We start from the raw sequence: 27,961 nt of genomic DNA, 5'->3' as shown, positions 1-27,961 counted from the left end.
GGGAAGACGATTGGAATGGCGTGCACTCTTGGTTTTGAAGCATACATTAATCTCCTGTTCAAGGAGAACAAACATAGACAGACAATAATAGAGTGACGAACTCGCATGCTGATAGAATGAATAAACAAATAAGCTGTCCAAAGTATCTCATCCTCAGAGCCAGCTGATGCCACCCATTCGATGATCGGTAAGTGTTCCACAAAACACGTGAAGGACAAGAAGAGAATGAGAGAGAAACAAGAGGGAACAGCATTATATTTAACTGAGCCTGTTGTTGACATATTACACCCACCCATACAAGAATGAAGAACATGAAAGAATTCAACACATCAAACCTGATGCGACTGTAGGTGCAGCCTCAGTGACAACTATGCTCTTCTCCCCCCCAAACCCGATATCTAACACACCAAAAGCTTTGACATCTAATACGAGAACTCGTGCCCGCGGATCGATATATACTTCTTCACCCATATTGCAATGTCTTCAGCACAGGCCTGTGCCTGAGGAGTCTTGAGGAGCATGTCGAGTGTGGCAAACTCATGAACTGCATCTTTGTATTCCAGGACTGGTGCGTCGACGTTTACCTTGCGAAGCTCCTCGGAGTACGCGATTGCACGGTCCCTCATCCAGTCATGCTCCGCAACCACTGTGAGCGTCGGAGGCATGCATCTCAATGGAGGTCCCCTGCCTGGCACGAGCGGGTTTGCAGCTGGATGGTCTAGACTGAACTCGTCCTCGGGTAAGAACAACTTCCAAGCCAGTAGACACAAAGATTTGTCGTAGAAGTAGGAATTTGCTAGCTTTATTTCCGAATGAGTGGGGACGCTTCCAACGAAGAAGGGATACATCAGAACTTGGGCGACAACCTTGACTGGCTCTATCAGTTTTCCAGCGTCAACTGCTTTTCGAGCAACATAATCTGCAATATTAGCCCCACAGCTTACACCGAGTAGAACACACCTGTTTTGACATGGCAGCAAGCAGAAAACAAGATCCACCAAGTCAAATGCTATAGTTGCAAACATAACAGCTATTGTTATTAGAGCCAATACTGGCAGATCAAAATATTGGATACGTGTTAAAATATCTGAAGAATTAGACTACAGAATGGAGAATTAAACACCCACAGGCTTAAAAAGCAGATAGGGCGGCGTATGAAGTTCCCACCACCTGCAGGTGAAGGATTCGGGGATGACCAGAGTTGTTTAACAGACCAACTCAATTACTAACCTAAGATGGCAACAATTGGATGGCTACCAGAGCAAATTCAAAACAAATGGTGACAGCAGCAACCACAGCACATGGATGCAGGTTGCATGTGCACCACCATGCCGTGTCAATCACATCCATAGTCAAGTGACTCACTGCACATACAAGGGCACAGCACTAGCATGAACATGAACAAGGTGCCAGTGCCAATTGCAATGGCCGACAAAACCAGCCCGGAAAACCATGGGCATACCAAAGAAGAATCAACTTTATAAGGCGAAAACTGGATCAGTCGGATCCAACTCGGAATTTCTTCTGGTTTCTGGATCAGGTACAGATTGATAGTGTTTCAAATGAAACTGATGATGTTAATAATAATATTTATATTATTCCATCTATCCTACTGAACTGATTTTAATTTAAAAAACAACAATCTAATATAGATAATCTAAACAGGCAAAACTTGTACGTAAATGGTCAATAATTAGCACAACTACAAAACCAAGGAAACTGACATTCTCCGATTGACCGAAGATTGGAACAGGAATTGATACTAAAAACCTTGGCATTTTCATGGGAAGATGAGAAAAATTACCTAATGCCCCTTATCGGTCTACAAAAAGTTCAAACTTGAAGGCCCACCTACTCATACTTCTTTTAAGAAGTCAAATTCTCACTCCTACTACCAATTTATTCCCAGACCTTCATCAGAGACCAATTTAAAGCTGCACGTGCTCTAGCAAGAAGTTAGGTCAAGAACTATGCAAATTCATCAACATGATTATTTTACAAAAAGGTTCTCACATGTCAACCATCTCCTCCAACGAGAAAAGCATGATTGAAAGTTGAAATTCTTATTCTTGTCCTAGGTTCTCACTTGAATCGATTACACAACATCAAATAATATCACCAATTTGGTGCTCAAGGAATACCACAAACATCCGAAAAAAACAAATTAGTATAAGTCAAGCAGTTCAGCTATAATTATATGAAAATATCTAAGGTAAAAGGTATCTCTTTCTAATCATTAGGAGCATGAGTGCTTTGTGCAGAATTCAATCTGTCATCTCCATCATCCCTCGAAAGGCTTTCTAATCTTTTTCGATTCTTTCAACTTGCCACTTTTCTTTGGCATCACATGTTGTTTAGGTAACCAAGTATGGATCCAATGTCAACACAACAGGACTGATAGCACAGAGTATGTGTCAGTTTTACCAAGAATGATTGACCAAACATTGACTCAGGACTGATACCAAACAGTTCCTCTAATGCTCTAACATTCCTTAAAAGTGGCAAGCTACAAAAATAAATAAGTGAATGAATGAATGACAGAACACAAACTCAATCAATTACATCGATAGAAGACTATTGACAAATATTCACATTTTTAAGATCCATTACGAAAACACTTGTCAGGCATTTACCTCGAAGCTCTGCTCATTTCAACTATAGACATGTGAATCAAAATAATGAATAACATGATACAGAATGCAAGCAGTATACCTAAAAAAATCACTTTACTCTCGAGATGTCTAAAGGAAACACAAAATTGCAGTGAGCAAACGTTAAAAGAATCTGATTTTTTTACATTCTTGCCCTCAACAAGAACCCTTTGCTTGTCTAAAATCTGGTATCTGACATTTTACTCGGTGCTATGAGTACGGTTAATAACTTCAGCCAAACATCTTTTTGGACTTTAGTGCAGCATCAATATTCCTTCACATACTTTACTTCTTATATCCTCTTTATACTGTGAGATGTAAATGCCGTATATTTACAATGATAAATGACTCTGCATATTGGTCGATTTCTCCTCCATTTATTTCTTCATGTGAAACATAAAATAATTTTGATCTTTCTCAAAACGTCATCATGCCCATCCAAGAAGAACTGTAGCCGACAAGTTGCATGTTCGTGGCAAAAATATGAAACCATCATGCCCATCCAATCAGTTGACAGTCTAACAGTTAAATACTCACTAAATCATGTCACTTTCCCTTCTAAGTTAAAATTGGCAACAAAACAGAAAACCACCGTGTGCTCCCCTCTCAAAATTAATGAAAGCAAATATTTCTTTTAAATCAGTTCTTGTGCAACTCACGTTTCAGAAACAGATGAGTGAAAAACCTTTTACCAAACAATCTTGTTTGCATCTTCCGTTTCCTAGCATATCTGCAAAAAGATCTTACGCAATGATATATAACTTTGTACCTGTTCCTACTACTTTCATTTACAAGTTCTTAATTTCACCTTGCTCATTTGATTGCTACCTCTGGCACGAGTTACAATTTCCACACAATTTATAACTCAAGTCCTGAACTTAATCCTTGTTAATGGTTAACACATATTTCCTTAATATCTAATAATTATTAGCTAAATTAACACTTTATTGGACATAAGTTCAATAATTTCAACTTCGTAAACATTATTTCTTATCGCACTCAGCTCCAGCAATCAATGCCATAATTCCAGTATTAAAGCCAACGGATGTGAACTTCACGACAACATATAAGTGCTGATCCGTACATCAACCACTATTATAACATATAATATTCTCATGCACCAAGCACTGCTAATACAAAACACACATCAGTCAAAAGGGAGTGAACATCACTACTAAATCAATGAATTTAACATACTTCTAGCAGTGCATCCAACAGCTTTCTCAAAAGTTCTAAGCCCCATTACCGCTTCGTGCCACAACATTGACTCTAAAGGCAACTCCACCAAAGTAATCCAGATGTAGGCACAGCCAAATCTCATCACGACAACAAATGGAACCCATTTTTAACTGTTGAATTGTACTCTACCGTGATACCCTAAGTTCTCTTAATCTTGCATCCAAGTGTTAGTAAAGCCAGAACCCTGGCCATCATTCCATTTGAGCATCTTTCTACTTGGGTAGATAAACACATATCCAAGCAAACCAATTGATTTCAGGCGTTATCTTTTTAAGATGTAATTCTATAGTTTAATCTTGTAAGCATCGCAAAATGGCTAACGAAAAGAGATTTTACTGGTACCAGTACAAACCCTAAGAAGAAGATTTACCTGGAAGGATCGCCGTGAGCTGCCAGCCATGGCTCCACAGTGGACGCCCCAAATGTATCAACGATCTGGGACCTCCTCACCTCTCCAATCCCTCCTCCCCTCGCAGTCCCCATCGATATTTTACATTCCACAAGTTTTGCCTGCTTCCCCAACCAATTCAGCACTTTAAGCCCGTCGTCAAATGCAGCCGGATACCGGCTCTCAGGCGCCAGCCTATACCCGACCGCAATCACCATTGCATCGCAAAGCTTCGCCATCCGCCGGCAGAAGAAATCATTCGCGGCCGACGTATTGCTCCCGGCGACGAAGCCGCCTCCGTGAAACTGGATGATGATCGGAAGCTTCTTCGATCTGTCCGTCCGACGACGCGCGTCCACGACGGACGGCAGATATCCTCTGTAGTTCCCTGCGGCGGCGGCGGCATCGGCGCCATTGCCATTCTCGTGCGCGGATCCGGCTCCGTCGTAGCTGCTGCGGCGGCCGTGGTCGTGCGAGGGGGTGGCGGGGGAACCGCCGTAGCTGTTGCGGCGGTCGAGATCGGGGGACCAACGGGGCCTGGCACCCCCGCGGTGGAGTGAGGGGTCCGGGAGGAAGATGCGGATGGAGAGGGCGGTGAGGGGGTCGATGTGGATGTCCTTGGTAGCGACTCCATCGGGGCCGAATGAAGGGTTAGCCGGGGCGGTGGACTCCTCCGGGCGGGATGTGACACCGAAGGGGCTTTCCGCGTCTTCCATCTGCGACCGGTGCTGCAGCTTGTGCTTCAGCAACAGCTTGAAGAACAAACTGTACACCTTCACCGCCACGCTCGGCATCTTCTTTCCCTCCTCCTCCTCTCTCTCTCTCTCTCTCAATGTCTCCTCGATCAAATCTTACCTCGTTTCGTTGGCCGATTCAGATCTGGCGTGTAGCGATCTGTCCCGGGCTTGTGTCGGGGAGTTGGAGGCTGCGAAATGAGGGGCATGCTCCGGGATCTACCGGAGACGAGGGACACGTTCGGAGACAGCAGCAGCAGCAGCGGCAGCAGAAGGGGGGAAGAGGCGAAACAAAACGGGTTGGGTTCGGACGGTGTTTCATGTGATGTCGCGCGTGTGCGTGTGAGAGAGAGCGAGAGAGAGAGAGAACACGGTCGGTGCGGTTCGCATCTTTTCCCTCGAGCGTCGTATCGCGTACGCATTCGATGTCACGTATCCGATGATGATGATGATGACTCATCATGCCACCAACTTCGTTGTTGCGGAAAAAAGAAAAGAATAATTTCAAATATTTTTAAATAATTAATCAGATTCAAAATTGTAATAATACGAGCATGAGATTACAAATCAAAATCTGTAAATTTGGATGGCATTTTCCTTTCAAGTCACAAAATGTTTGGTTGAAGCTTCACATCGCATCGAGGTGACTGATCCAAAATCACCATCTCGAGGTTCCCACGTCATATCACTACATCTTGATGTTTCACATGTAAATGCCATCCATTAAATTACCATCCGACCCATCATTCACGACACGACAACAAGAAAATAATTATGAACAGTTGTTCGGAATATAAATCAATATATGAAATAATAATAATAATAAAACGTTATTATATAGGAGTAGTGCTGTGAAAGCCAAATGGGGGGAAGCTTTTGGCATGACTCGATCAAAGACGTGCGACAAAGAAGAAACAGGTTTGAGATGGAAGACATCCAAAACTTGCGCTTAGAAAAGTATGATCGATGGTGTCAGATGTGATGAGTCATTTGTCAACATATTTATAGTGATATGCTTCAATCAATTTTCTTAAATAATTATTTATTATTTATTATAAATTAATTTTAATTTTATTCTAGTGATAATTAAACCTTTAATTAAAGTAGCGTTATGATTGCATAAGAAGTATTTGTGAAGACATACGATCTTTCCTTAAAAGCCTATGACGATTACTTCACGACTTTAAAGAAGGCATCACCTAAATAAATCTACATGAAGAGATTGGGTGATGGACACACCAAATCTTACTCTTTGTAAGCCTCAGCTATGGCTTTTCGTGTGTTTGGAGATCTAAATTATATTTGAATTTAATTAAAAGTCAAAATTAAGGTCAAAATTGAATCCGGCCCGGCCAAGTGGCGGGTCCATTTAGATCAAGTAAAAAAAGCCGGGCCGTGGGTTCGGTTTAAATGAATTGGGTCGGTAATCTTACCTTATCGGTGACCACACACCTCCTTATCCGAAGCGCGTCCTTTGAACCCCCCCCGCAAAAACCCCAAACTGTAACGATCCCCGGAAGAGCGATGCACTGCTTCAAACTCCACCACCACCATCGCCACCCACTCCTTCTCCCTCCGCCCTTCCGCCACCGCCCCCTCCATCTCCTGCGTTCCATAACCCTAGCCCGCTTCCCTTCCCCTTGTCCTCTCCCTGTATTCCCTACCATCCGCCTCCTCCCACCGGTCCGCTCCTCCGCCTCCCCGTACGCCGCCGACGAGGTCCCCGTAGGTGACGACGACGAGGCATTCCTCGAGTCCTTCCGTCCCCGGGAGAAGGAGACCGAGGAGGAGGCCCGCCGCCGGAACTGGGTGGAGCGGGGCTGGGCCCCCTGGGAGGAGATCCTCACCCCGGAAGCCGACTTCGCCCGAAAGAGTCTTAATGAGGGCGAGGAGGTCCCCCTTCAGTCCCCCGAGGCCATCGAGGCCTTCCGGATGCTCACCCCTTCCTACCGCCGCAAGAAGTTGGAGGAGAGCGGCCTTTCCGAGGACGAGTACCTCGACCAGCAGTTCGCCTTCAAGGGGGAGATCCCCGACCCCCTCGAGACACTGTGGGAGGGCCCGCTTGCCGTGCGAACGGTGCCGCCAAGGGACTGGCCGCCACCGGGCTGGGAGGTCGACCAGGCGGAGCTGGAGTTCATCAGGGAGGCGCACAAGCTGCAGGCGGAGAGGGTGGATCCGGGGGAGGAGGTCAGCACCGACACCGATGGGATGTGCCTGGAGAGGTACAAGGTCTTCCTGAGGCAGTACAAGGAGTGGGTGGCGGCAAACAGGGACCGGCTTGAAGAGGAGTCTTACAAGGTAATTCGTCGGAACTTTGGCTTCCTATGATCTTATATTGGTTTGGTTTCACTGTCCCGTTTGCAAATGTTTTGGGGAGTGAAATTGGTACTGAGAGGGAACTGCCCGGAAGTAATAGTTGGTGTCTTTCGAGTTTAAGATAGAGATTGGCGGTAGTTCACTTAGAAATTACATATACATTTCTGACTTGGGATAATGGTAGCTCTGTTTTCATTTCATACATTGCTTCCTGATCATGACTTGTAATTCTTTTTCTGAGTTAATGGATCGCCACTGAGATTGTTAGAGTTATCTCAGTTTGTGTTTGCGGATAACCTATGCATGACAATAGCACATATCACATTTTATGGGATAAAAGTCACCTTCATCTCTTGAAGCTATCTCTTAAAGAATGATCATGGGAATACGAACAAATCAAGACCAAAATTCTGAAACAGGCCTTTAATTTGCACCAAGATGCTCCAAGTCCAAAACTGAAACACCAAGCCACTTGCTGATACCTAAGAGTATTATAAGCGTATGACATGGACTTGCCAAGCATTCCCTAGTTCCAAATTTTAAAATCCATGAACGAAAAATAATCTCCGAGCAATTTAATCAAATGATTATTCCATGCACATCAGTTTACAATGTCTGTCTGCTGGCATGATAGTGATTGATGGACCAAAATTGGGAAAGATCCAGAGCTCAGGTGGCATAGAGACACCTTTTCCTGAACTGAACATAGGCCTTGCATATTTTAAAACTTCGAAGGATTTTCAGGACAATAAGTATAAGGATTTAAAATATTTAAGATATACAGTACACATCAACCTAGACTGCTTTTCTTATAAAGAACTTACCATTGCTAATGCTTTGATGTCTTGTAGAAATTTGTACAGTACCTATATGATTCCGAGAAAACTTGTTATGATGTTATGATCACTTGCATTCTTCTTTTATGTATGTGACAAGTCAACTTTGTTCATTTTGTTGGCAGTTTGACCAAGATTATTATCCTGGTAGGAGAAAAAGAGGCAAAGACTACAAAGATGACATGGTATATTTACAATTTTTGTTGTGCCCTATAGTGGATCTTTGAAAAAGTCTCAGTCAAGGACCGATGTTTTGATAAAAAAATCATTGTTTTTGCAGCTTGAACTCCCATTTATATACCCAGGACAGGTAGAACCCTGAACCGAGTAGCGAAAGGTTATTCATCTTATATGCTCGTGGGCTGTTGAGTTCTTGTTTCAATCAATGGACGAAAATATTCTCTTGGTCCCTTTTATCTTGATCGGTCGCTTCACTCTTTCGGTTATTTGATACATGTAAATCTTCCACAGATTTGTCGAGGTAAAGTGACAACTCTACACCTTCACCAAGGAGCCTTTGTTGACATTGGATGCGTCCATGATGGGCAAGTGTTTCTTTGTTATGAACATTTGAGATATTTTTTCAAACCTATGTTCATGCAAATTATCGGTAGTTCCTTGCAAATGGATAGGTGGACTAGTTTTGTTAGAGAGAAACTCTCTTGTTGTGGTTGTCTCTGTGTGTGTATATATAGATTTATGTGTGTGTGTAAAGACAACCAATGTCTAGGAATTAGATGCCTCAGACCATGTGTATACAAGCTAAATAATTTTCTGTCACAGTTCAGGATGTCCTGGTACAGAATTATAATGGATTCTCCCGTATTCATTTGATTATCGGTAAATATTTACTGGCAATATTGTTCTGAACAGTCTGAAGTTGGGAAAATACGCATGTGGTTGACCCCAGATCATGTGTGGCAATTGTTATTATTGTTGTTCTATTATTATGTTGGTAAAGATTAGATTAGTCCATTTTTTGGTCATTGCTTGCTCACCTGTCCTTTACGATCTTTTAGGTGGGTTCCTATAAAAGGAAATGATTGGTATTGGATCCGTCATCATATTAAAGTTGGTATGCATGTCTTTGTGGAAGTTTTGGTGAGTACTTTTTACTTTGCTTGTGCTGATATGTGTGAGAACTACTGATTGTGTGTGTGTGTGTGTGTTTTTTTTTCCTGCATATTCCATTTAACTTAACATGCTGAATTTAAGCATACACATATTAAATTATGCTGTGCACTTGTAACATCAATAACGATGAAAACCTGGTCCTTTGTTATATTGTTAGTACTTTATCTCCCCAGTCAGATACTCCTTTTTGCATTAATGTAGTCAATGTTTCTCATGATTTCTTCCATAAGATAATTGTTTTTCGCTCTTTTGCAGGCAAAAAGAGATCCATACCGTTTCCGTTTTCCTATTGAAATGCGCTTTGTCAATCCCAACATTGATCACCTTATGTATGTACCAGACATCATGCCCTAGGAAAGTAACTAAAACTTGTTTTTGACTAGTTTCTAACTTTTCTTTGCTTCCATATTTGCAGATTCAACAGATTTGACTATCCGCCAATTTTTCACAGGGAGGAGGATACAAATCCTGAACAACTTTGGGTAAGCTTGGCCTTTACCTGTATATTTTCTTGCCAAACGCCTTCTGATTCGTATCTTTGAGAAGATGACGATATGCAAAAACAATGCATCATTCTCCTTGGCTGTCTTATTGAAACCAGCATTATGACCCCATTCTCTGGTGAACCTGTACATAAACTAGATGATATAAGTGGAAATATGACAATTATGTAAGTGTAAACATTTCAGAATATTATGTTTGGTTCCGTTAATAGATATCAGAGTCTGTGCAACAGTATAGTTGTTGTTCTGTTAATTAAACATTTCTCATGCTTGTTGATTAGCCCTTTGCTTTTCTTGTTAAGGTGCTACGCTTTAGTCATAGATTTATCTGCTTAATTTTATTATAAATCACATTAGATATTTGTTGTGCTTTGTCTTAGACTTAGATGTCTCAATATAATCAAGCAGGAAGGAGAATCTCCTATTGCAGTGTTTCTCTCATCAAAGCTTCTGTTCATATATAGATCGGCATCAGAAACATATATTTATGTTCTGATATTACTTGGATCTTAGATCTGTGTAAGTCATGGTCTTCATGTGAAGATTTTTTTTTTCTCTTACTTTATCTTTGGTTTTTTCACAGCGGGAGTCTGGAAGGCCACCCATTCCTAGAAAAAGGCCTTCACTCAGAATGGAAGATCAATCACTGTTATCAGATCATCCATATGTAGACAAGGCATGTCTAGATTGACATCACCTAAAGGATTAATATTTTCTTTGGTTCTATTTCTTGTTCTTTAATTCCTAGTTTGCTGATTCTATATATTTATTTTACCAATCTAGTTATAATCAATTTAATACTTTGGTCAAGTGTGCAGTTATGGCAGATGCACAATGCTGAGCAAATGATTCTGGATTATGAAGAGGAAAATCCTGATAAATTTAAGACCACGACATATGAGTCAACCGTTAACGTGCATTTTGATGAAGAAAATAGTGTTGAATATACACAAGCTCACTTCAAGGGGGCTTTGCTACCAAAGACAATTTTGGTGAGTGATGACCGGTCTCTGCTGATTGTGGCTGATATTGTTTAAGATTATTTTTGGATTACGTGATAAAACTGAAATATATTCTGTTTGATGTACTTTTTTGTTAGAACACCGATATCAAAGAACTTGATATGGATTCTGCTCGTGCAGAGCGTCAGGTAATTTAGTAAACCTAAGATCCATTTTTACTTTGTTATACTCGCGAATCAATATGTTCCTAGACTATGAAGGTAGACAGGGATGTTGAATTTTCTTCGTCAAAATGAAAATTACTGCCCAAGTTAAAGATCATTCATATATTCCAAAATGAATGATGAATTTTTATCTTGGTCAAAATGAATTGCTGCCCTATGTCCTCTGGCCATGACAGTTCCTCTTTTTCTTGTTATGTGCCTAGGAATATGTTTTGAATATACATGGAAGTAAAAAACGAAGATTCATGCTGATCTGTTGCTTGCAGCTCAACAACAAATTAAAGAAGGAAGCAGAAGATCGAGAAGAAGAGTATAAAATTCCCATGTTGAGACGGAATGTGGAGATGGATGAGTACGATTTGATGCACTGGCAACGTTCATTAGAGGAAAGAGAAGCTCTGATCAGAGATATTAGCTGGTATACTTTTAATACTTTTATCTGAAATTCCACAGAGTAGTTGCATTGAAATTGTGAGATAAATATTCATAGTTCTGCAAATGAGTTTTCGTAATCCTATGTGTTTTTTCTCTGTACCTTCCATTTTTGAAGTCCTTTATCCAGTTTGCTCCAACAGGCATTGATCTTTGTTGTTTACATTTCAAGTTCTGGCTCTGTGATACCTGCTAATCTTTTGTTCTATATGCGACTCGTTGGCAGCCGAAGAGCTCTCGGCCTTCCTGTAGAGGAACCTGGGAGATACGTCGACGACAAAGAGGTCTGGGGAAAGGACCGGTACGACCCGACGAGCGCAATGTACCGTTACGACTACTGGGGAGAGCCCAAGAACTCAGAGAAGAGCAAGCAGGAGAGGATGACGGAGGATCACAACCGATCCATCGTCGGGAGAGGTGCTGTCTGGTATGAGATGTCGTATGAAGAAGCCATCAAGCAGCGAATGCATCGTGAAGCCCAAATGAAGGCAGCGCCTGAGCAAGTAGACGAGAAAGAAGACGAGGACGATGACGATGATGATTTAGACATCGACCCAAGAATTCTTGGAGATTCTAATTCGTCCTCTGTTGAGAACAAGCCGGTTGTAAATGGAACTGAATCACCTAGCATGTCGGATGAAGGCATGTTCGATGACTAGTAGTAATCCACAAGACATTGATTTCCTTCGATCCGTTTCTTACGTATAATGTAAAACATATTCGAGGTTTTCCAGATCGAGTCATTCTTTTTCTTCATACGTGTGTCTGTTCCATGATGAGATTACTACTTCTACAACTGATGTCATTCCTTAGATCTATTACTACATAACTCGACCGTCGACCACATTAGAACGCGTTCAGGCTTACACAGTGTGATCGGGTTCACTGTTCTCCTGTCCGAGCATCTCTCTCTCTCTCTCTAGGGTGAAACATCCCCATGGATGATGCTGTTTCCTCTCATTTTATCTGCACCACCCGTCTTCTCCAAGCCGTTCCTTCTTCGATGTGCCTTCTTCTCAGCGTTCATGCCGCTCGGTGCTCCTGCTGCCTCCGCCGGCTGTCGAACCTTCACTCCCCGAATCATCTGTCACAAAACAATGTCCGGGTGAGGATGTGGGTTGCAGCAGCACAGGCCTTAAGATCTGGAGAGCAAATGTGCGTATGCCTTACGTATTTGCCGCACTTGACGTCGGAGTAAATCACGATGAAGTCCCCTTCTTGCAGCCCGTTTGACCTCACAAAATCTCCTACATCCTCCTCGTATTAGTAGTGGCAGACGAAGAAGAAGAAGAAGACCTCCTCGTATTCACCTGTGTTTTCCAGGAGATACATCCTGCTCTTGTTGTTCGGCCAGAACCTGCAGCATTAGCAGACATGTCAGCAAAAGAGATGAGCATGCATTGCGAAGATGAAGCGAGGTTGTCACCTACCTGTAGCGCATGTTCCACACCTGGGAGGTCCCGATGTCCTCCATCGGGATGGAGATCCCGTCCCTTGCGCCCAGCTCCGGCAGGTGGGTCTCCGCTTCCTTCTGTTGATCCAAAGAAGAAGACAGGTGTTGGACTGATCATGATGACATGTAAAAGATTCATGGAAGGATGGAAGAATCGACTGCTACTCAAACCATGTCCAGGTTGGCTCACTTTGGGCAGCACGATCCGGCCGAGGCTACCCACGTCGCTCTGCTTCAGCACCTTCTGCAGCAGGAACTTCAAGTTCTTCTCGCCCTTCCATCCCTGCACCAGCATCAACACGTTCGGATCCACTTCGATCTCGAAAGTCATAGTCAGCAGCCATTAGCGAACCAAGGAAGGACCTGACGTTTCTCTGAGGTCGAAGCTGCACCGTGCGGAGACCTCCGCTGCGGTTGAGCCGCAGGAGGCGGTGTCTGCGTCTCGGCCATGTGGTTCCTTTTGTGCGACGACGAAGAGGAATTGGTCCAGAAAGCCCAGTTCCTTGCAGCACCTTCAGTGGATCCCAGATGAGGATGAGCATGCTGCAGATGGTTCTGGTTATGATGATTTCGGTGGTGATGGAGAGAAGCGAGTCGCCGCTGGCGCGCCATCCTCTTCTTCCTCGCCTCCTTCGTCGCCGAAGCCAAACCGGGTAGGTGTTGACCTTGGTGGTACATCGGATGACCGAGAAACTGGTTGGCGTACCCTCCGGAATACTGCGGCGGCACCATGGACGGCAAGGCTGAAGCTAACTGCGATGACCATGGCCCCGCATTAGGGTCGACGAAGTCCAGCGTCGGAGAGAAGGGTTGGCTGTTGACGACGACGCTACTGGTGCCGCAGCTGTGGGGGTAAGGATAAGGTGCTGTTGCACCAGGATACGCCATCTCCCCGTTGGCGATGCCGTAAGCAGCGAGTAGCGACGGATGCGTAGAGCCGGCGGCAGGATCCGTGGAGTTGGGGTTCCATGCCGCAGGGTTCTGATCGGCTGTGCTGCAGTTGCAGTTGTTGGGGAACGGCCGGGGCTGGTGATCGTCGGAAGATGTCGGCCGGTGCCGCTTCCTCTGGAGATGGCTGTTCTGCACCCAGGTCAGTATCAGCTTCAGCAGCTGCATCCGGCCATGCTTAGTTCGGCCCAGGCGGCGATCGGCGCACTCGATGGTGGCGCGCTTCAGCTTGATGCTCCGAAGGTCCTCCGCCGAGATAGAGTCCTTGTTGCTCCTCAGCCAGTCCAAGAAAACCCTCGCCAGTTCATCCGAGGAAGTGTCCTCCAACTGCTGCCGCTGCTGCACTCCTTCGCCGTGGCCCTCGGAGCTCGCTTCTTCCGCAACTTGACACGGCTGCATCGTACGATCAACGATGGCCTCGCTGCCGTTACCGACAGCCGTACTGGACTCGCCGGCATGGAAAAGCGAACACGGCTCCCAGGGATCAATCGACAGATCGAGGAGGTCGATGTCACCGAGGATGTCGAGCCCGTCGGAGCTGAACTCGCTCGACTCGAGGAATTCTAACGTTGGCGGTGCGAGCATCATCATGTCGTCGACCGATGCAGCTTCCGCCGGCTGCTGCTGCACATCGGCGACCCTGCCGCCGTAAGGAACCTGTAAGAAGGACCAACAGGAGGAGGTGGAAGATGTGGAAGAACAGGGAGACAGGACTGTGTTCTTGGCATGCAAGGTGGAAGGCGATGGTGAAGAGAGGCACGAGAAGTCAGGCAAGGAAGGAAAGGTATCCTCGGCGAAGATGAGATCCTCTCCGTCCATATCCAACACGATCTCATCCACTCCTGGGTGATCTCCTTCAGCATCAAACCCTGCCAACATCTTCTCCTCCTCTTCGACCTCATGATCTGCCATGGTTTTATCTACCTCCTTCGGAACCCGCAGCTCCTCTCTCTGTTTTCGCTTACTCTTACGCTCCATAATCGTACTCTGAAGAGAACTTACATGCACCAGGATGAAGCGAACCGCACTTAGAAGCCGACGGCGGAGGTGGAGGAGGAGTGCACGGACATGGGCCCGGAGATATATTTGTAGTGACAGCAACAGCAATTGCTGCCTTCTCCGAGGAGGCAGAAAACAGTAGTCATAGAAACGAAAGCGACCCTTCCTCCCACTCTCCTCTCCCTTCTCACACTACTCCTTACGCAAAAGTGACGAAGAGCACCATAACATCGCTTTCGCTTGTTTGTTCCTGTTACTTCCACCTCTGCTTGCCCCTTTAAAAAGGAGAGGAGAAGATAACTGAGAACTAAATGCTTTGCTCACATGAGAGTGGTATGGTAGAGAAGAGAGCCGAAGCTCCGAATTGTGCGCCCACACAACGTCGGCCAGGCGTTGGGAGCTCAGTGGCACCGAGCCGCGGTGCGTCAGCCGGCCACCTCTCTCTCCCGGTGGTTGCATGCGACCACCCGAAGCAACTGCCGACGTGTGTGATCGAGGCGGCGCTCGATATTACGTGTCAACCCACTCGATGTAAGATGGAGATCCGGTCTCCTATCATCTGACACGTGTTCCTGTCGCCGGCAGCAACGGCAGTACTCGTCTTCGTAGCCTTCCGTCTCCATTGGCCGAGCCAAACGGCGGGTCCGAATCCGTCGCGTCTACGTGTCTATGCATCGTGACGTCGGCACATCCCCTCTTAGCCCTTGTACGCCCTTCTGGATGCTTCCGCTTTCTATGTGATGACGGAGCCGAAGGGTTGCGGGTCGGATCCGAGTCAAGAACTCATTTCTTGGCGGATCCAAGGTAACCCGGCCCGACCCAGTTTTGTATTGAAAACTCAGCTCAAGAGTGAACGCTTTGACCCAAATCGATCCGCTAATTACATGAGTCGGACCCAAGTAAATAATCTTAACCCGTTCGGTCGTTCCCTTCGTTTGAAGTCGTCTCACTTCAACCGTCCCACTTAATAGCACGAGCAAAGCACATGATATATATATATATATAGGTAAGAACACGAGTGCGCATCTCAAAGCGTGATGGACGTCTCCTCTTCCATTCACCGTACCGCTGTGTTCACCGTCTTCTCCTTCAATGGAAGTCTGCTGAGCTGCAGAATCATGAAGAGAACATGTTCTCCTTGGATCTGTGCTACACATCATTAGCAGCAACACAAACTGTTGGAGAGGTTGATCTCCTTGGGTGTGTTCTACGCATCATCTCATACGGCTTCAGGGCCCAATCTAGTTGCGTGTCAGCCGATCTATACAGCTTAGTCCTAACACCCTCACCCTGATACATCATTCATGTAGCTGAGCAAACTATTTGGGAAGGTTCGTTCATCTGCGGCAGATGTGCAAGCTTTTGAAGCTTCAGCTTACATGGTTCGTTCATCACTGCTTGTCTGTTGTTCTTGGCAGCTGCTGAGTCTGTCCGGGGACAACTCCTGACCTTCGATACGAGACATATATATCGTTCTCTCCCATTCTGATCCCTTCTGATCCAAGTCGCTCGGTGAACAGCAGCATCTCTACAACATGCATGACAGGTTTTACTGCTGAGGGATTTGACTCTTTTCCTTGGAATCACCAAAGATGACTCTCGCAAGCAGACCGACGTTCTTTGCGGATCATCGGCGTCGCCGTCACGGGCAGCCAAATCTAAATCCATCCACATCCCAATTCCCGATAATCTTCACAGACAGATAGGTAGATAGATAGATGATCCCAAATTCCATGGGAACCAAACAAATCCTTCTCCGTGAGCAGTTAACGACGCACCGGGAGCCACGAGATGCTGTTCCTCCTCCTTTGTCGCCCGTGACATGAACCGGTCAACTAACGCAGGAGTAGTTGGTGGTTCCCCATCATCGTTAGAGGGAGGGAGATGTTGATCGTTCGAGCTTGGACATGAGACCAACCCAAAAGCGATGGACATGAGACACGCATTAGGTTGATATGTTATTGATCCGATGACTGTATGGTATTGACATCCATGTGAACTGCTACTCTTCTTCTGTTCGATGTCTATTTATCTTTATATTATGCGTAGAACATGATTCCATGTAGTCGAAGAATCTTCAAGCTCTTGTCCAATATGAGGAAAATAATTGTTCTGATCATCCTCCCCCATCGGCCACAAGGCCCCATGTCGATTAGGTTCCGCGGTTGTCAAACCCATGTGGCTTTGCTTCACACGCAATTACACCTCCTCCTTAAACTAGATAGAGTTTTATGCTTTGTCCCAAAGCCTCCTCCTCGTATCTCTAATCTCTTTCTCGTCTCCCTTAATCCCTTCCTCTTCTCTTCCTAATCCTCTTCGACCTGTACTTGTTGTTGTTGTTGCTACTTCTCTATTACTCGCATCTGTTGGTTCATGGGGTGTAGAGGTTTCTTGTGAGTAGGAAGAACAGCAACCCATACCATAAATCACCTTGGATTTCCTGTCCTCGTTATCCTCTCTTCCTATATATATTCCGCCATGGACAGCGAGAACTCCGCCTGCGGCAACCCTAACCCTAATCCAACCCTTGGCCCTTCCAAGCTCATGCTGGCCTTCCGCTTCCTGAGAGCCCTCTCCCTCGTGCACCGAACGACGCCCGCCTCCTCTCGCACCTGTCGAGGCCGTAGAATAGAGCGCGCCGCCTATGCGTCCATGGCCTACTCGGCCGGCACCGGTCGTGGTTGGAGCCGGGCTGTGCTTCGCAGACTCCACCACCGGGCTCGACGCCGAGCTGTTGCTCCAAGAAGACTGAGCACCACCGCCGGAAACCGGGCGGAAGCCCTCCGACAGCTGGTGCCGGGAGGAGCAGGCATGGACTACTGCACCTTGCTCGAGGAGACTGCGGACTACATAAAGTGCCTTAGCATGCAGGTAGAGCTCATGCAAGGCATCGTGGATTCTTCCTCTTCTTACGGTCCATGATCTGAGGAGAAAGAACAGGTTAAGACTTCATATATCCTACGATATCTCAACATATAGAGAAGAGTGACTTTGTGAGACATATATATGTACATAACTATTATGAAGTTGCTGATATGAATTCAGACTCTCTCTCTCTCTCTCTCCCTTCCATATCTTCATCTTTGATGCATGGTTTAGTGTTGCACAGACTACAAATGGAGGAGAGGGAATCGATCTTTTCAGAGTTTGAAGCCTGCTTTTTAGCTTTGTGGGACTGCAGCTTGTGACTTGAGAGTGGTGCTGTCAATCCTCACTAGCTAGATTCTAATTCCTTGGGTTGTTGGATAGCCTGGTTTTGTATATTTATGTTGATATCACCTTCCTTTTTCTAGATTGCATGAGTTGATGGTTTGGTGCTTCATTATCTTTTGCACATAGAAATTACGGGACGTCTCTTTTCATATTCCTTTCCCATCATTGCTACATCTTTCGGTGGATTCTCAAATTACTAGGACAGCACTGAAGCATATGGAAGTCGAGGTAATTGGTGGAATATTTATAGCCTGTAAAGCACACTTGTCTAACCTTTATTTCTTTGCTCTAAACCATGGGTTAACTTTAATTCTTTGACTAATTGCTTTTAAACTTGTAAGTAAGGTCTTAAAACACTAAACTAAGCTGCCAAATGATTTGCAAGAATCAAGGCATCAATTTGCTGAGCTATTTATTTGCCTTTTTCAAACTTCAATACTCAAATCAAGAAAAGAAGACTAAAAAAGGGATAATTATAGTTACTTCTTTTATTAATAAAAAAAGACCTTTTTTTTAATCCAAAAACTATGATTCCATTTAATTGTTTAAATTTGTTTTTCTTGTTGTGCTGTACAATTTTTTTAGAGCATTAATTAAGTCTCAAAGAATACTTAATTGATTTTGCACACACACACACACACACATATTTGTCATATATATATATATATATATATGTATATATATATATATATATATATATATATATATATATATATCCTTTCTTTTCCTATGTATATTTTTATGACAAATTATGAATCTTTAAAGTATTATGAATCTTTATATATATATATATATATATATATATATATATATATATATATATATATATATACATGCATATTTCTATATCCTTTCTTTTCCTATGTATATTTTTATGACAAATTATGAATCTTTAAAATTTTTGTTGAATGTCTTTATCGGAATATCCGAGTTGATTAGTGTAATATTATACAAGTAAAAGATTTTAGGTTCGAGATGACATGGGAATGTCATATACACCATTTGATGTAATAATTTTTTTAATTTTTTAAAACAAATTATATGAAATAATTTTATGATAAAAATTTAAACATTTTCTAAAACGTTAATCCTAATTTAGTATTAAATATTAGAATTTATAAATAAAATATAAAAAAATCCTAATTTCCTTATTATTTCAATTTCACATATTCCATATCAAAGCCTTGCTCCCCGAGAAACGAAAGAAGAGGAAAGAAGCAAAGAGATCAAAGGGAGTAGAATGCTTGGGGTTGGGGTGGGTCCCGCTGGGTTGGACCAATGGAAGCCCGTCGCGTCGGCCTCTTTTTTCGGCGGTGCCTGTCTTGTAGATTAGGTGGGGTTGCCTCGACTTCACGTCCACAGGAACACATGGAGTATTATGGTTTGGCGGATAAGGGATCGAATGTCGCACGCCCGCCACGAAACCGGGGCACAACCAACGCCAGCTCGCTCGTTCTCATGAAGCCACTCATCGTCGTCCAGCGCCGCCCAGCGCATGCTTAGCTATCATTGCAAGCTCTCTGCTCGGCCCCACTCCTCTCCCGGAGGAGGATCTCTCGATTCCCTCCCACCTCGGCTTCCCTTCTTTCCTCCCCCCCCACCGTCTTTACCGTCTCGGAAAGAGACCGCCATCACACCGCCTTATTCCTTACACACTCTTCTTTGCCTCCTCCATAAAGCGTGCGCTTCTTCCTCCGTCTCCTTCGCTGCAGAAGGAGCACGACCGGGAGGAGGGTTTTCGGAGCGATGGATCCGATCCGCTGCCCGGAGAACTCCTTCGCCTACGACTCCACGCTGTGCGCGTGCAACCCCGGGTACTACAGGGACCGGAGCGGCGGCTGCAGGTTGTTCGAGGCGGGAGACGGCGACTGGACGGTGGGGACCAGGGCGGGACCGGCCGGGCGGCCCTTCCTCGACACGGTGCTGCCGCTGGAGTCGCTGGAGCGGATGGTGCGGTCTGAGGACGCGCTGCTGAGGGCGGTGCTGGTGGTGACGCTCGTCTGGCTGGCCTTCTGCGTCGCGGTCCGGCTCGGGAGAATCGACGGCGGGCGGACCGTGTGGTTTCGGATTAGGTGGTCGGTTGCTCAGCTGGACTTGTTCGCCACCAACCATGACCGGGTTCGTTTCCCTGCTTCCTTCTCCTCCTTCCCTGCCAACCTTTTGTTTTACTGTGAGAGACCAGACAGGGTAGAGGATTGACTACGCACAGACTACAGGGATCCGTCCCACCTGTCTCAATAAGGATCAGTTGAGCGGTAATCTGTTGTTTCGAAGACAGGAAATCCTCGAATGTCTTCTTTAAGATTCCAATTCTCTGGTGATTATTGTACGAAAGAAGGGCACGTGGATTGTGCGGTTGTGGTGCACCGCTGGATCAGGCTGTCGCTCCCGCATCAAAGCGGTCGTGTTGGTCCTCTGCTTATATCCTTTGACTTGACTTTGGATCTCCAATGCCACATCGATTTGGACTTTAACCCTCACGTCCGGTCAATAAATCGTAACGATTTATTCTAACGCTGTAGGATGGTAACGCCGTTACTCTGTCGTAACTTTTTCGTTATAACGGTTTCGTTACAATTCATCTTCCGTTTGAGATGGGGGAAGCGATGCTTAGTTCGCTCTTTGCTTCCTCTTCCAGGAAGGGATCGGAGGCTCCGCCTCGTCCTCGTCGTCGTGCCACGCGCGATCCGGGCTAGCATTCGACTCCGTCGAGTATGGACTTGCTCCGGCGCGCGGTGGTGGATCTGCGTCGGCCCACACGGCGCGGGTCGGTAGGAGTCCGTTCCTTCGCCCTTCTTACTTTTTGTTCTCTCGAACGATTTCTTGAAATTTATCCATTTTTCTTCCCTATATTCAAAACTTAAAATGATTGTATTCGTGAAATTCGAATAGATAAATGAGGTTTTATCCGTAATTAGGTTTTGCAGATCAAAGAAAAATTGAATCTTGGGGGCGTCAGTGAAGCTTGACCTATCATAGACTGGAGGAATCCCTTGTAATGTACAATAGTTGAATGCAAGATCCGTTGTGCTCTAAACATAGCCCATTCGTTCACGTATCATGGATCATAATGTGCCTATAGGGCGACTAAATGCCCAGCATCTTCAGTCATTGAAAGGGATGTCAATTCCAGTAATGTACTCTCGCCATGCGATAACTCTACTAAGTTCGTAAGCATACATTGCATATTTGTACTAGTTTGTTATAGCTTCTGCTCTCCATTCTAGAAAATATCGAACTTTTGTGTGTTCACCATTCTACATTCTTGACATGCATGGTAGTTAAATCTGGACATTTTCTTGGAAAACAGGAACACTTCAGTAGTTCGGAGGAGTGACTTCAACTAATATATCTTTTTTGCTTGTAGGATGATAACAAGGTTGTGAGAAAGAGAAAATCCGAGCTGGGTGGGACATTGTCTGTAGTGAGCTGGATTTTGTTCATCGGTCTTTTATCTGCGTGAGTGATTAACAGGATTTATGCTCTGATTGTTGTTCATGTGCTTTCTTTATCTCCCCTAGGAAAAAAAAATCTAGTTTCTCTTTTTCAGAAGAAAAAGAGAAGGGAAAAGAAGAGAACATGGTTACTCACATTGTATCATTGCAGGTTGCTTTATCAACTTATCGCAAGAAGAAGCATTGAGGTTCACAGAGTCAGACCAAGCAATGCTACGGATCTGAAATCATTCATCAGTTTTGAATTTAATATAACTACAGTTTCTAGCATGAGTTGTTCACATATGCGAGGCCTCGATAAATTGGTGATTGGGACTCCAGGTTTTATCGACTGCAAAGTTTTCCCTTTATCAAATTATGCAAACTATTCTTGTTACAACACAACCTGGGGACCCACTGTATCGCTAAAATGCAACAATTGTCAGATTCCAACTGGTGACCACTATATTTCATGGCAGTTTGTTGACCTTCCTGATGATCCTGCAGCTGCTGTTGGTTTTCAGTTCAATCTTTCAGCCAAAGCCCATAATGATAACAGACATGTGAGCTATGTCAGTGGCACACTAAATTCAGGGAGCTATTTGCACAATAGGGCAGTAACTTTTCGAGGGCCAGACCTCAATATCATGAAGATTCATTTGTTCCCTCAGAAATTTGACTATCTAAAAGATAATCTGTGGTTGATTCAGCCTTTGGTTCATGATTTTCTTCCTGGTTCATTTTTTTATGAGATTGACAAGCTTCGAGCCTCTCTTCGAAGTTCCAAAGATGGACTAGTAAATACTACATTATGCATCAGCTATCTCTCCGATTACATTGTGGAGATTGACAAAGAAAACATATTAGGGATTGGTAAGAAATGCTGCTTTTACTAGCCCTCCATTGTAATTGTACTCTGCTTGCTACATGGTCCACTTAAAGGCTACAGTGTTGGGCTCTACTTTTCAGTTGGTTACTACAAAATTTACATTAGCACTTTATGGTTTACATTTTATGTTATTCTCTATAAGCCTGTTTGATTTACAGCAATGCTGTCATAAGACAAAAGGTTAGCCATTTTCTGGCCAAATGACTTGGGAAAACTGTGGATCAAGTGAAGAATAAACTTTGGTCTAACTTCCGTATTGGAGTTATAAGAATTTTATAAGGAAAATGGAACATTGTGCCAATGTTTTGCTCAAAACTTATGCCAGTTAGCTTTTACCATGCCAATTAACAAACTACAGAGCTACCTGCCATCAGCGATCTTTTTTTTTAGCTCCTTTCATAGGAAAGCCTCGTTTATTTTATCTTGTTCTTCCAGAAGCAAGTTAGAATTCAGGTCGGATTCAACAAGTTTTAGGTTCATTGATCAGATTGGTTAGTAAGAGTTTACACATATGTACTCATGATGTGCCATGAGATGCTCACATTTTTATTGGGCCTGTTTGGGTTCCTTTTGCTGTTTGGGTTCAACAACTAGATGATGTTGGGCCTGTTTGGGTTCCTTTTGCTGGTTAGTACATGCTACCAAACACATTATTTTGGATGTTTAATTTGTGTCTGAAACCCAAGTTTATTGAGTATTATGAGATGCTCACATTTTTATTTTTGAAAGCAAATATAACTTGTTAATTTCTGATGAATGCAGTGGCTTTTCTTTCGGATGTTGGTGGCCTTTGTACCATTACCCTTGCAATTTCTTTGTATTTTTTACATCAGGTAAGACTTTGTTGTACTTACTATTTGATATTTAACATTTGTTTTATGGAAGTTTAACTGAAGTTTTTTTCCTCTAATGACACCTTGGAGTAGCATATTTTTCTTTATCTTTTCGTAACAAAAGGTTCTTATGTTAGACTGGCAACATTCTTTATAAATAATTAGCATAAGAACCATTCACCTACTCAATTTCACGTAACCATCCTTGGTGAAGTAATTGACTGTGATATCATAGTGTGAATCCAGAATCAAGAAGCTGCAGATGGATGATACTGAGATGCGGGATATTAGAAGACGCAGGCGTGCTCAGCAGCACTGGGATAAGGTAGTTAGCCATCCTAACTGACAATTTTTTTCTCATAGACTAATTCCCTTACTAAATTTAATTTTTGTAGTTGAGGATATATGTCAGGTACACATGGGGACATAGTAACTTGAATATGAGAAGCAGAACAAAGCCAGTTAGAAATTCCATCATAGGTATGTTATCTGGAATTGGATCTCTCCATATAAGGAAGCAAATATGTAGGATGGATTCTACATGTCCACAGAAGACATATAAAAGCTCTAATCAGATGGTATGTATAATTTTTCTCATATATGTTAGCTGCAGTTTTTGACTAAGAGCTTCATGAAACTACTGAGTTTTTTTTTTTTTGTGCAGAATGTTTTTCCAGAGTCTATCCTGATCGGAAGCACAAGTCAAGATTAGCAGGCAGTTTAAGAAATTTTGTTTAAACATTTCCATGTTCAACTGATGAGCCTGTTAAGTATGAATTTCATTATGTTGATGTGGAAGTTGATCTTTGACTTCTTTAAAGCATTCTTGATTAGTTAGGCTCTGTTCCAAGTGTCTTTCAGATTGTTTGTTTATTTTGAGGTCTTTTAGCATTCTTTAGTTTGAGGTTTTTATCTTTGTTTGTTGCAGCCTTTAAGGCAGGTCAAACTAAAACCATACAAATCCAGTAGCATGACGAATTGCATGTTTTGTTTTGTGGTTTCTATCAAAAGACCTAGACTAACAATCATTAATTACATCGGAGGATTCCTTGAAAAGTCTTGTTTAATATGATATCCTGTTGTTTCTGGTTGATATTGTTGATGGTAATACATTCATGAAAGATGTTACCTTATTGCTTGGTAGTTTAGTTTCATCACCTTTGACTTGCAATTACGTTATTAGTTTTTCTTAGGTGTAAAGTCTCTTCTTGTCGTGTTGTTTGCATAGGACCCTAAAGTATAGTCTCACATCAGAAGTCGATAATGATTTGAATTGGCTTGTAAGAGCTCGATGGACGTACTACTATTAACCTGGATTTAGACATTTTGAGTTAGTGATTCATGCCTATCAAGTTAGTAGATTAGTTATCTTATCGAACCAGATCATGACAGGCTGACTATGAGAGTCCAGTGTCTGGCTTTTGCCCGTTGCTTTCCAGGTGATCAACTCAAGCTTTTAGAGGTGCTTTTGGTGCCTTGTGATTCAACTCAGTTTCTCTTCAGGTGAACTCCAAGTTAGAGATGGTTTATGGACTTGATTGTGTTGTCAGTGTTGATGTCATTGGTTGTGAGGTTGTGAAGAGTGATCAGCCTGCCATTGCTTCTCTAACAATCACTTAGGGCCCCTTGGGTTCATCTCTGGAAGACTTAGCCAGATGGATTGGTTCAAGTTGTGTGGAAGCTTAATCCTCCTTAGTGATCTGGATATAGGAATTGAGGTTTCGGTGGGGTGTGTTCATTAGAGTTAGCAATCTGATCCGGTCCCTTGTCCTTGGACCTACAAAAGATAGAATCTTGACCATATATTGCTGACTTGCTATCCTGATCATTGTGGCTGTCAACAGGCAGGACATGTGGTTTCAGTTGTTGGTTATATTTCTAATCTTGTGGTCCTTGCCCCAAATGCAATATTTTTGGGTAACCTATGCCTGTAATGAATCATGATAGGTCCAAGACAGCAAACTTATCATATCCATGGAAACTTTGAATGAAGTGCTTAATATGATTATCATGACCTCATTTTTATGATTTTTGTTGCTTAAAAAAATATGCCTAGAATGATTCTTGAGCAATACCTGCTATTTGTAGTGATTCACTAGCTGCTAAATAACATCAGTATGTATTCTTTTGGAATTTAAAGTAATGTATATAGTGACTGGTAGTTACTATGCACTGTAATCCATTTCTTTCATACTGCAGCAGCCATTGGCATGTTGTGGCAGTCAATGTCTTCATCAGAGTGATATTCTCAAATTTGTTGTTCGCCTAAGAACCACAGCACTCTTACATCATCGAATTATGGTGTCATTGCTCAACGAAAGCCTCAAAGAGAGAAAAGAAAAAAATTATGGTGGGGCTGTCTAGTTGACATGAACATATATTACTGTTCTGTTCTGATGAGAATATTCCCTCATTCTTTGAAGATCAAAAGACTAGTGTGTTGTCATCTGGAGAATAATAAAGAATTCTGATCTCAAGATACTCATGCCACGTAGTCAAACATTTTGCTTAGTTGGCTAACTACTTGGATGGTGGATCTTGAGGCATCTTGTGTGATGACAACTTGCTCAGTTGGTGAGTCACCTAAATTTCTGTATTTATCGTGCCAGGAAACTGTTTAAATTACTCTAACTTGGTGTATTTGTCAAGTTGCCATCATTAAATTGTAAATTGGACAAATTGAAAGCTATTAAGCTGGTCAACATTCTCCCTTTTTGCCATAAAGGTGCATACTAAATGTACAGAATACCATGTCTATGCTGACCAAACTTGCCAAGAGAGAATTGAAAAGAGAGAGAACCTCCATTATTGCCCTTGCTGTGAATGTTTGTTTTATGAGGCAGGATCAACTTGAACTCGATAACTTGTCTTATAGGTATATGCTTTGTGTAATATTTGATGAACAAAAAGACACTAACTTGATCTTAATTAGTCTAATCTATCTTTCGTTTATGGATTTTTTTTCACTTGCGACCCCAGCAGAAAATATACAAGTAGAGGTTTGATGTCAATTTTTTACATGCAATTCAGTTGTTTAAGAATGCATTTTACTGCTGTCATGACACTACTCAAAAGGTTTCTTATCAGTATATATTTCTCCTAGGTATAAATAATGCCATTTCTAATGATAATCTTCAAGAAAGGATGTCCATTTACATATATATATGAGTTGAAGTTATATGTAAATAATGATATCCCTTGGTCTCCATTTCTCACAGTTACAAAGTTTTCTTTTTTTATTTTAAAGGCAAGTGATGAAGGCAGGATTTGATCCCAAGGATCCAGTAAGATCTTTACCAGGTAAGCAAAATTGTTTTAAGTTTCATTTGTGTTTTATTTATGTATATGCTCCTCTTATGAGGGCTTTGGATTATTGTTTATGGATTTTGCAGGCTCACATTAGATTAATAGCCTTTTGTTTCCAGCTATGATTGATGCTGACATTCTAATTCAATTAAAAATTCATATGAAAAAATTGTGAATTATAAACCAGAAAAAAAAAACATTTCTTCACATCTTGAGTTAAATGTTGTGTGTATGGATCCTTTCTTGGCCATTGCTTGAACTCATTTCTTCAAGAACGCATGTGCCTGGTTTATGCTCAGCACATGCACCAACTTAGTTATTAGATGATGTGAATTATATTATGTAGAATGAGCATTCATGAGGGACCTTACATGCTTATATTTATATATATATATATATATATATATATATGTGTGTGTGTGTGTGGGCATACTGATGAAGTAAAACAAAAAGAGGGTGGAGAGGGGAGAGGAGCGAAGTTAGACACAATAACAGATTTGTGGCCATATGTTCTTGTCAGGGAAGATCATTAACTCATACAACCAGTTTAGTTTAATACATCTCTGCCTGGAACAATGGCAGTTCAATTCGGCAAACACCCCAGTCCGAAGGAAAACTGCAAGTCCATGCGTGTCAGCTATGTTAGTGGCGTTGACACAACTTTCTACCTCCTTTGTCTCCGTAAAGGGATAAGTTAGATCCTTTGTGACGGTTAAGGACTGCCTACTCACAAAAAAAAAAGAAAAAGGAAAAAAAAAGCTATCTTTTCACATTGCATTTTACCCTTTATGGTTAGATATAAAAATTTCTTGTTAGGATAGTTATAGAATGATCATTTTTTACTTCTCATCATCTTACTCATCTTTCTCGTATTAGTAATTTAGGTGTCAAAGAGATTGAATCGAGAAACCTTTTTTGACAACAATATTTATGTTGGTGGCATCTCGAGAGCTTGGCGTTTTACTTCAGACAATTTTACGCACATGGGTCATAGCCATATCAAGTTGATCATGACATTAATGACATATTTATGTAATATATAATATGTTTGGCTTTAGAAGAAAGACTCGATGTTGCTGGAATGTTTGTTTGAGCAGAGAGACTTTGCCTCACAATACTTTCACCTAAGAGGGGAGTAACCACCCTTTCCACATATTGATACAACTACCTTGATACAGAAATTGATAAGATATCAACGTCTATTGGATGACCCTAGTCTCTCATCCCTAGGGATAATCCTAAGCCACTTACTCGTTCTTATCAAGATATTCTTAAATTTTACTTAGCAAATATAAACGTTAATAAGCATGATATAAGTAATCACTTCGCTCTTGCCCCAATTGGCCCAACAAACGGTGCCACTAGCTCAACCATAGTCTCCAGCTCCATTGCCACTACCACCTACCGAGATTCCCTAACTTGATGTAGTGTCGACATCCCTGAGGCTTATTAAACCATTGGTCGAGG

The 27,961-nt window shown here is 42.9% G+C and overlaps 5 protein-coding genes across 17 annotated transcripts; 3 read left to right on the top strand and 2 right to left on the bottom strand.

Annotated features, from left to right (window-relative positions):
• Positions 1-226: 226 nt before the first annotated feature.
• Positions 227-5,341, bottom strand: LOC135642019 (probable carboxylesterase 11). Its single transcript, XM_065157788.1, has 2 exons — positions 4,261-5,341; positions 227-960 (listed from the first exon to the last, which is right to left on the bottom strand). Exons 1-2 carry the CDS (start codon positions 5,070-5,072, stop codon positions 423-425), a joined length of 1,350 nt encoding a protein of 449 aa, XP_065013860.1. The 5' UTR covers positions 5,073-5,341; the 3' UTR covers positions 227-422.
• Positions 5,342-6,502: 1,161 nt separating this feature from the next.
• On the top strand, positions 6,503-12,175 carry LOC135643869 (protein PLASTID TRANSCRIPTIONALLY ACTIVE 10-like). Its single transcript, XM_065161257.1, has 12 exons — positions 6,503-7,310; positions 8,290-8,349; positions 8,445-8,474; positions 8,636-8,709; positions 9,184-9,265; positions 9,554-9,627; positions 9,714-9,780; positions 10,385-10,477; positions 10,620-10,793; positions 10,901-10,951; positions 11,254-11,405; positions 11,646-12,175. The coding sequence occupies exons 1-12, from the start codon at positions 6,537-6,539 to the stop codon at positions 12,076-12,078; spliced, it is 2,064 nt and encodes a 687-aa protein (XP_065017329.1). The 5' UTR covers positions 6,503-6,536; the 3' UTR covers positions 12,079-12,175.
• Positions 12,176-12,338: 163 nt separating this feature from the next.
• Positions 12,339-14,726, bottom strand: LOC103992996 (regulatory protein viviparous-1-like). The gene is made up of 6 exons (XM_009412928.2): positions 13,236-14,726; positions 13,063-13,155; positions 12,850-12,950; positions 12,730-12,776; positions 12,590-12,666; positions 12,339-12,503 (listed from the first exon to the last, which is right to left on the bottom strand). The coding sequence occupies exons 1-6, from the start codon at positions 14,697-14,699 to the stop codon at positions 12,339-12,341; spliced, it is 1,947 nt and encodes a 648-aa protein (XP_009411203.2). The 5' UTR covers positions 14,700-14,726.
• A 2,097-nt stretch (positions 14,727-16,823) lies between these two features.
• Positions 16,824-17,891, top strand: LOC103992597 (transcription factor IBH1). Its single transcript, XM_009412376.3, has one exon. It carries the CDS (start codon positions 17,298-17,300, stop codon positions 17,739-17,741), a length of 444 nt encoding a protein of 147 aa, XP_009410651.2. The 5' UTR covers positions 16,824-17,297; the 3' UTR covers positions 17,742-17,891.
• A 1,474-nt stretch (positions 17,892-19,365) lies between these two features.
• Positions 19,366-26,701, top strand: LOC135585142 (uncharacterized). 13 transcript variants are annotated; one of them, XR_010498260.1, is made up of 10 exons: positions 19,366-20,150; positions 20,671-20,799; positions 21,400-21,491; positions 21,639-22,339; positions 23,118-23,188; positions 23,424-23,513; positions 23,584-23,668; positions 23,853-23,958; positions 25,391-25,762; positions 26,436-26,701. XR_010498260.1 is itself a non-coding variant. In XM_065160464.1 (8 exons), exons 1-8 carry the CDS (start codon positions 19,779-19,781, stop codon positions 23,898-23,900), a joined length of 1,686 nt encoding a protein of 561 aa, XP_065016536.1. In that variant the 5' UTR covers positions 19,377-19,778; the 3' UTR covers positions 23,901-25,912. The 13 variants fall into 13 exon arrangements, 2 of the variants coding, with proteins under 2 accessions (XP_065016536.1, XP_065016538.1); XR_010498259.1 differs by having other exon boundaries at positions 25,388-25,762; XR_010498257.1 differs by having other exon boundaries at positions 19,377-20,150; positions 23,584-23,766.
• Positions 26,702-27,961: the final 1,260 nt, after the last annotated feature.

This window comes from Musa acuminata, chromosome BXJ3-7, assembly GCF_036884655.1.
Source record: "Musa acuminata AAA Group cultivar baxijiao chromosome BXJ3-7, Cavendish_Baxijiao_AAA, whole genome shotgun sequence".
NCBI classification, from domain to species: domain Eukaryota; kingdom Viridiplantae; phylum Streptophyta; class Magnoliopsida; order Zingiberales; family Musaceae; genus Musa; species Musa acuminata.
Note: the sequence above shows the minus strand (reverse complement) of the source record. Positions and strands in the feature narration are given on the sequence as shown.

What these genes read in the sequence shown, in the direction of transcription:
- LOC135642019 (XM_065157788.1), bottom strand. Translation starts at nt 5,072, where the DNA reads ATGCCGAGCGTGGCGGTGAAGGTGTACAGTTTGTTCTTCAAGCTGTTG. An exon ending in GCTCACGGCGATCCTTCCAG is followed by an intron (nt 961 to 4,260) that starts GTAAATCTTCTT and finishes ATGTCAAAACAG; the next exon opens with GTGTGTTCTACTCGGTGTAA.
- LOC135643869 (XM_065161257.1), top strand. Translation starts at nt 6,537, where the DNA reads ATGCACTGCTTCAAACTCCACCACCACCATCGCCACCCACTCCTTCTC. An exon ending in CTGCTCGTGCAGAGCGTCAG is followed by an intron (nt 10,952 to 11,253) that starts GTAATTTAGTAA and finishes TGTTGCTTGCAG; the next exon opens with CTCAACAACAAATTAAAGAA. An exon ending in CTGATCAGAGATATTAGCTG is followed by an intron (nt 11,406 to 11,645) that starts GTATACTTTTAA and finishes ACTCGTTGGCAG; the next exon opens with CCGAAGAGCTCTCGGCCTTC.
- LOC103992996 (XM_009412928.2), bottom strand. Translation starts at nt 14,699, where the DNA reads ATGTTGGCAGGGTTTGATGCTGAAGGAGATCACCCAGGAGTGGATGAG. An exon ending in GTGTGGAACATGCGCTACAG is followed by an intron (nt 12,777 to 12,849) that starts GTAGGTGACAAC and finishes CTAATGCTGCAG; the next exon opens with GTTCTGGCCGAACAACAAGA. An exon ending in GTATCTCCTGGAAAACACAG is followed by an intron (nt 12,667 to 12,729) that starts GTGAATACGAGG and finishes AGGAGGATGTAG; the next exon opens with GAGATTTTGTGAGGTCAAAC.
- LOC103992597 (XM_009412376.3), top strand. Translation starts at nt 17,298, where the DNA reads ATGGACAGCGAGAACTCCGCCTGCGGCAACCCTAACCCTAATCCAACC.
- LOC135585142 (XM_065160464.1), top strand. Translation starts at nt 19,779, where the DNA reads ATGGATCCGATCCGCTGCCCGGAGAACTCCTTCGCCTACGACTCCACG. An exon ending in CGTCGGCCCACACGGCGCGG is followed by an intron (nt 20,800 to 21,399) that starts GTCGGTAGGAGT and finishes TTTTGCTTGTAG; the next exon opens with GATGATAACAAGGTTGTGAG. An exon ending in ATAAAAGCTCTAATCAGATG is followed by an intron (nt 23,767 to 23,852) that starts GTATGTATAATT and finishes TTTTTTGTGCAG; the next exon opens with AATGTTTTTCCAGAGTCTAT.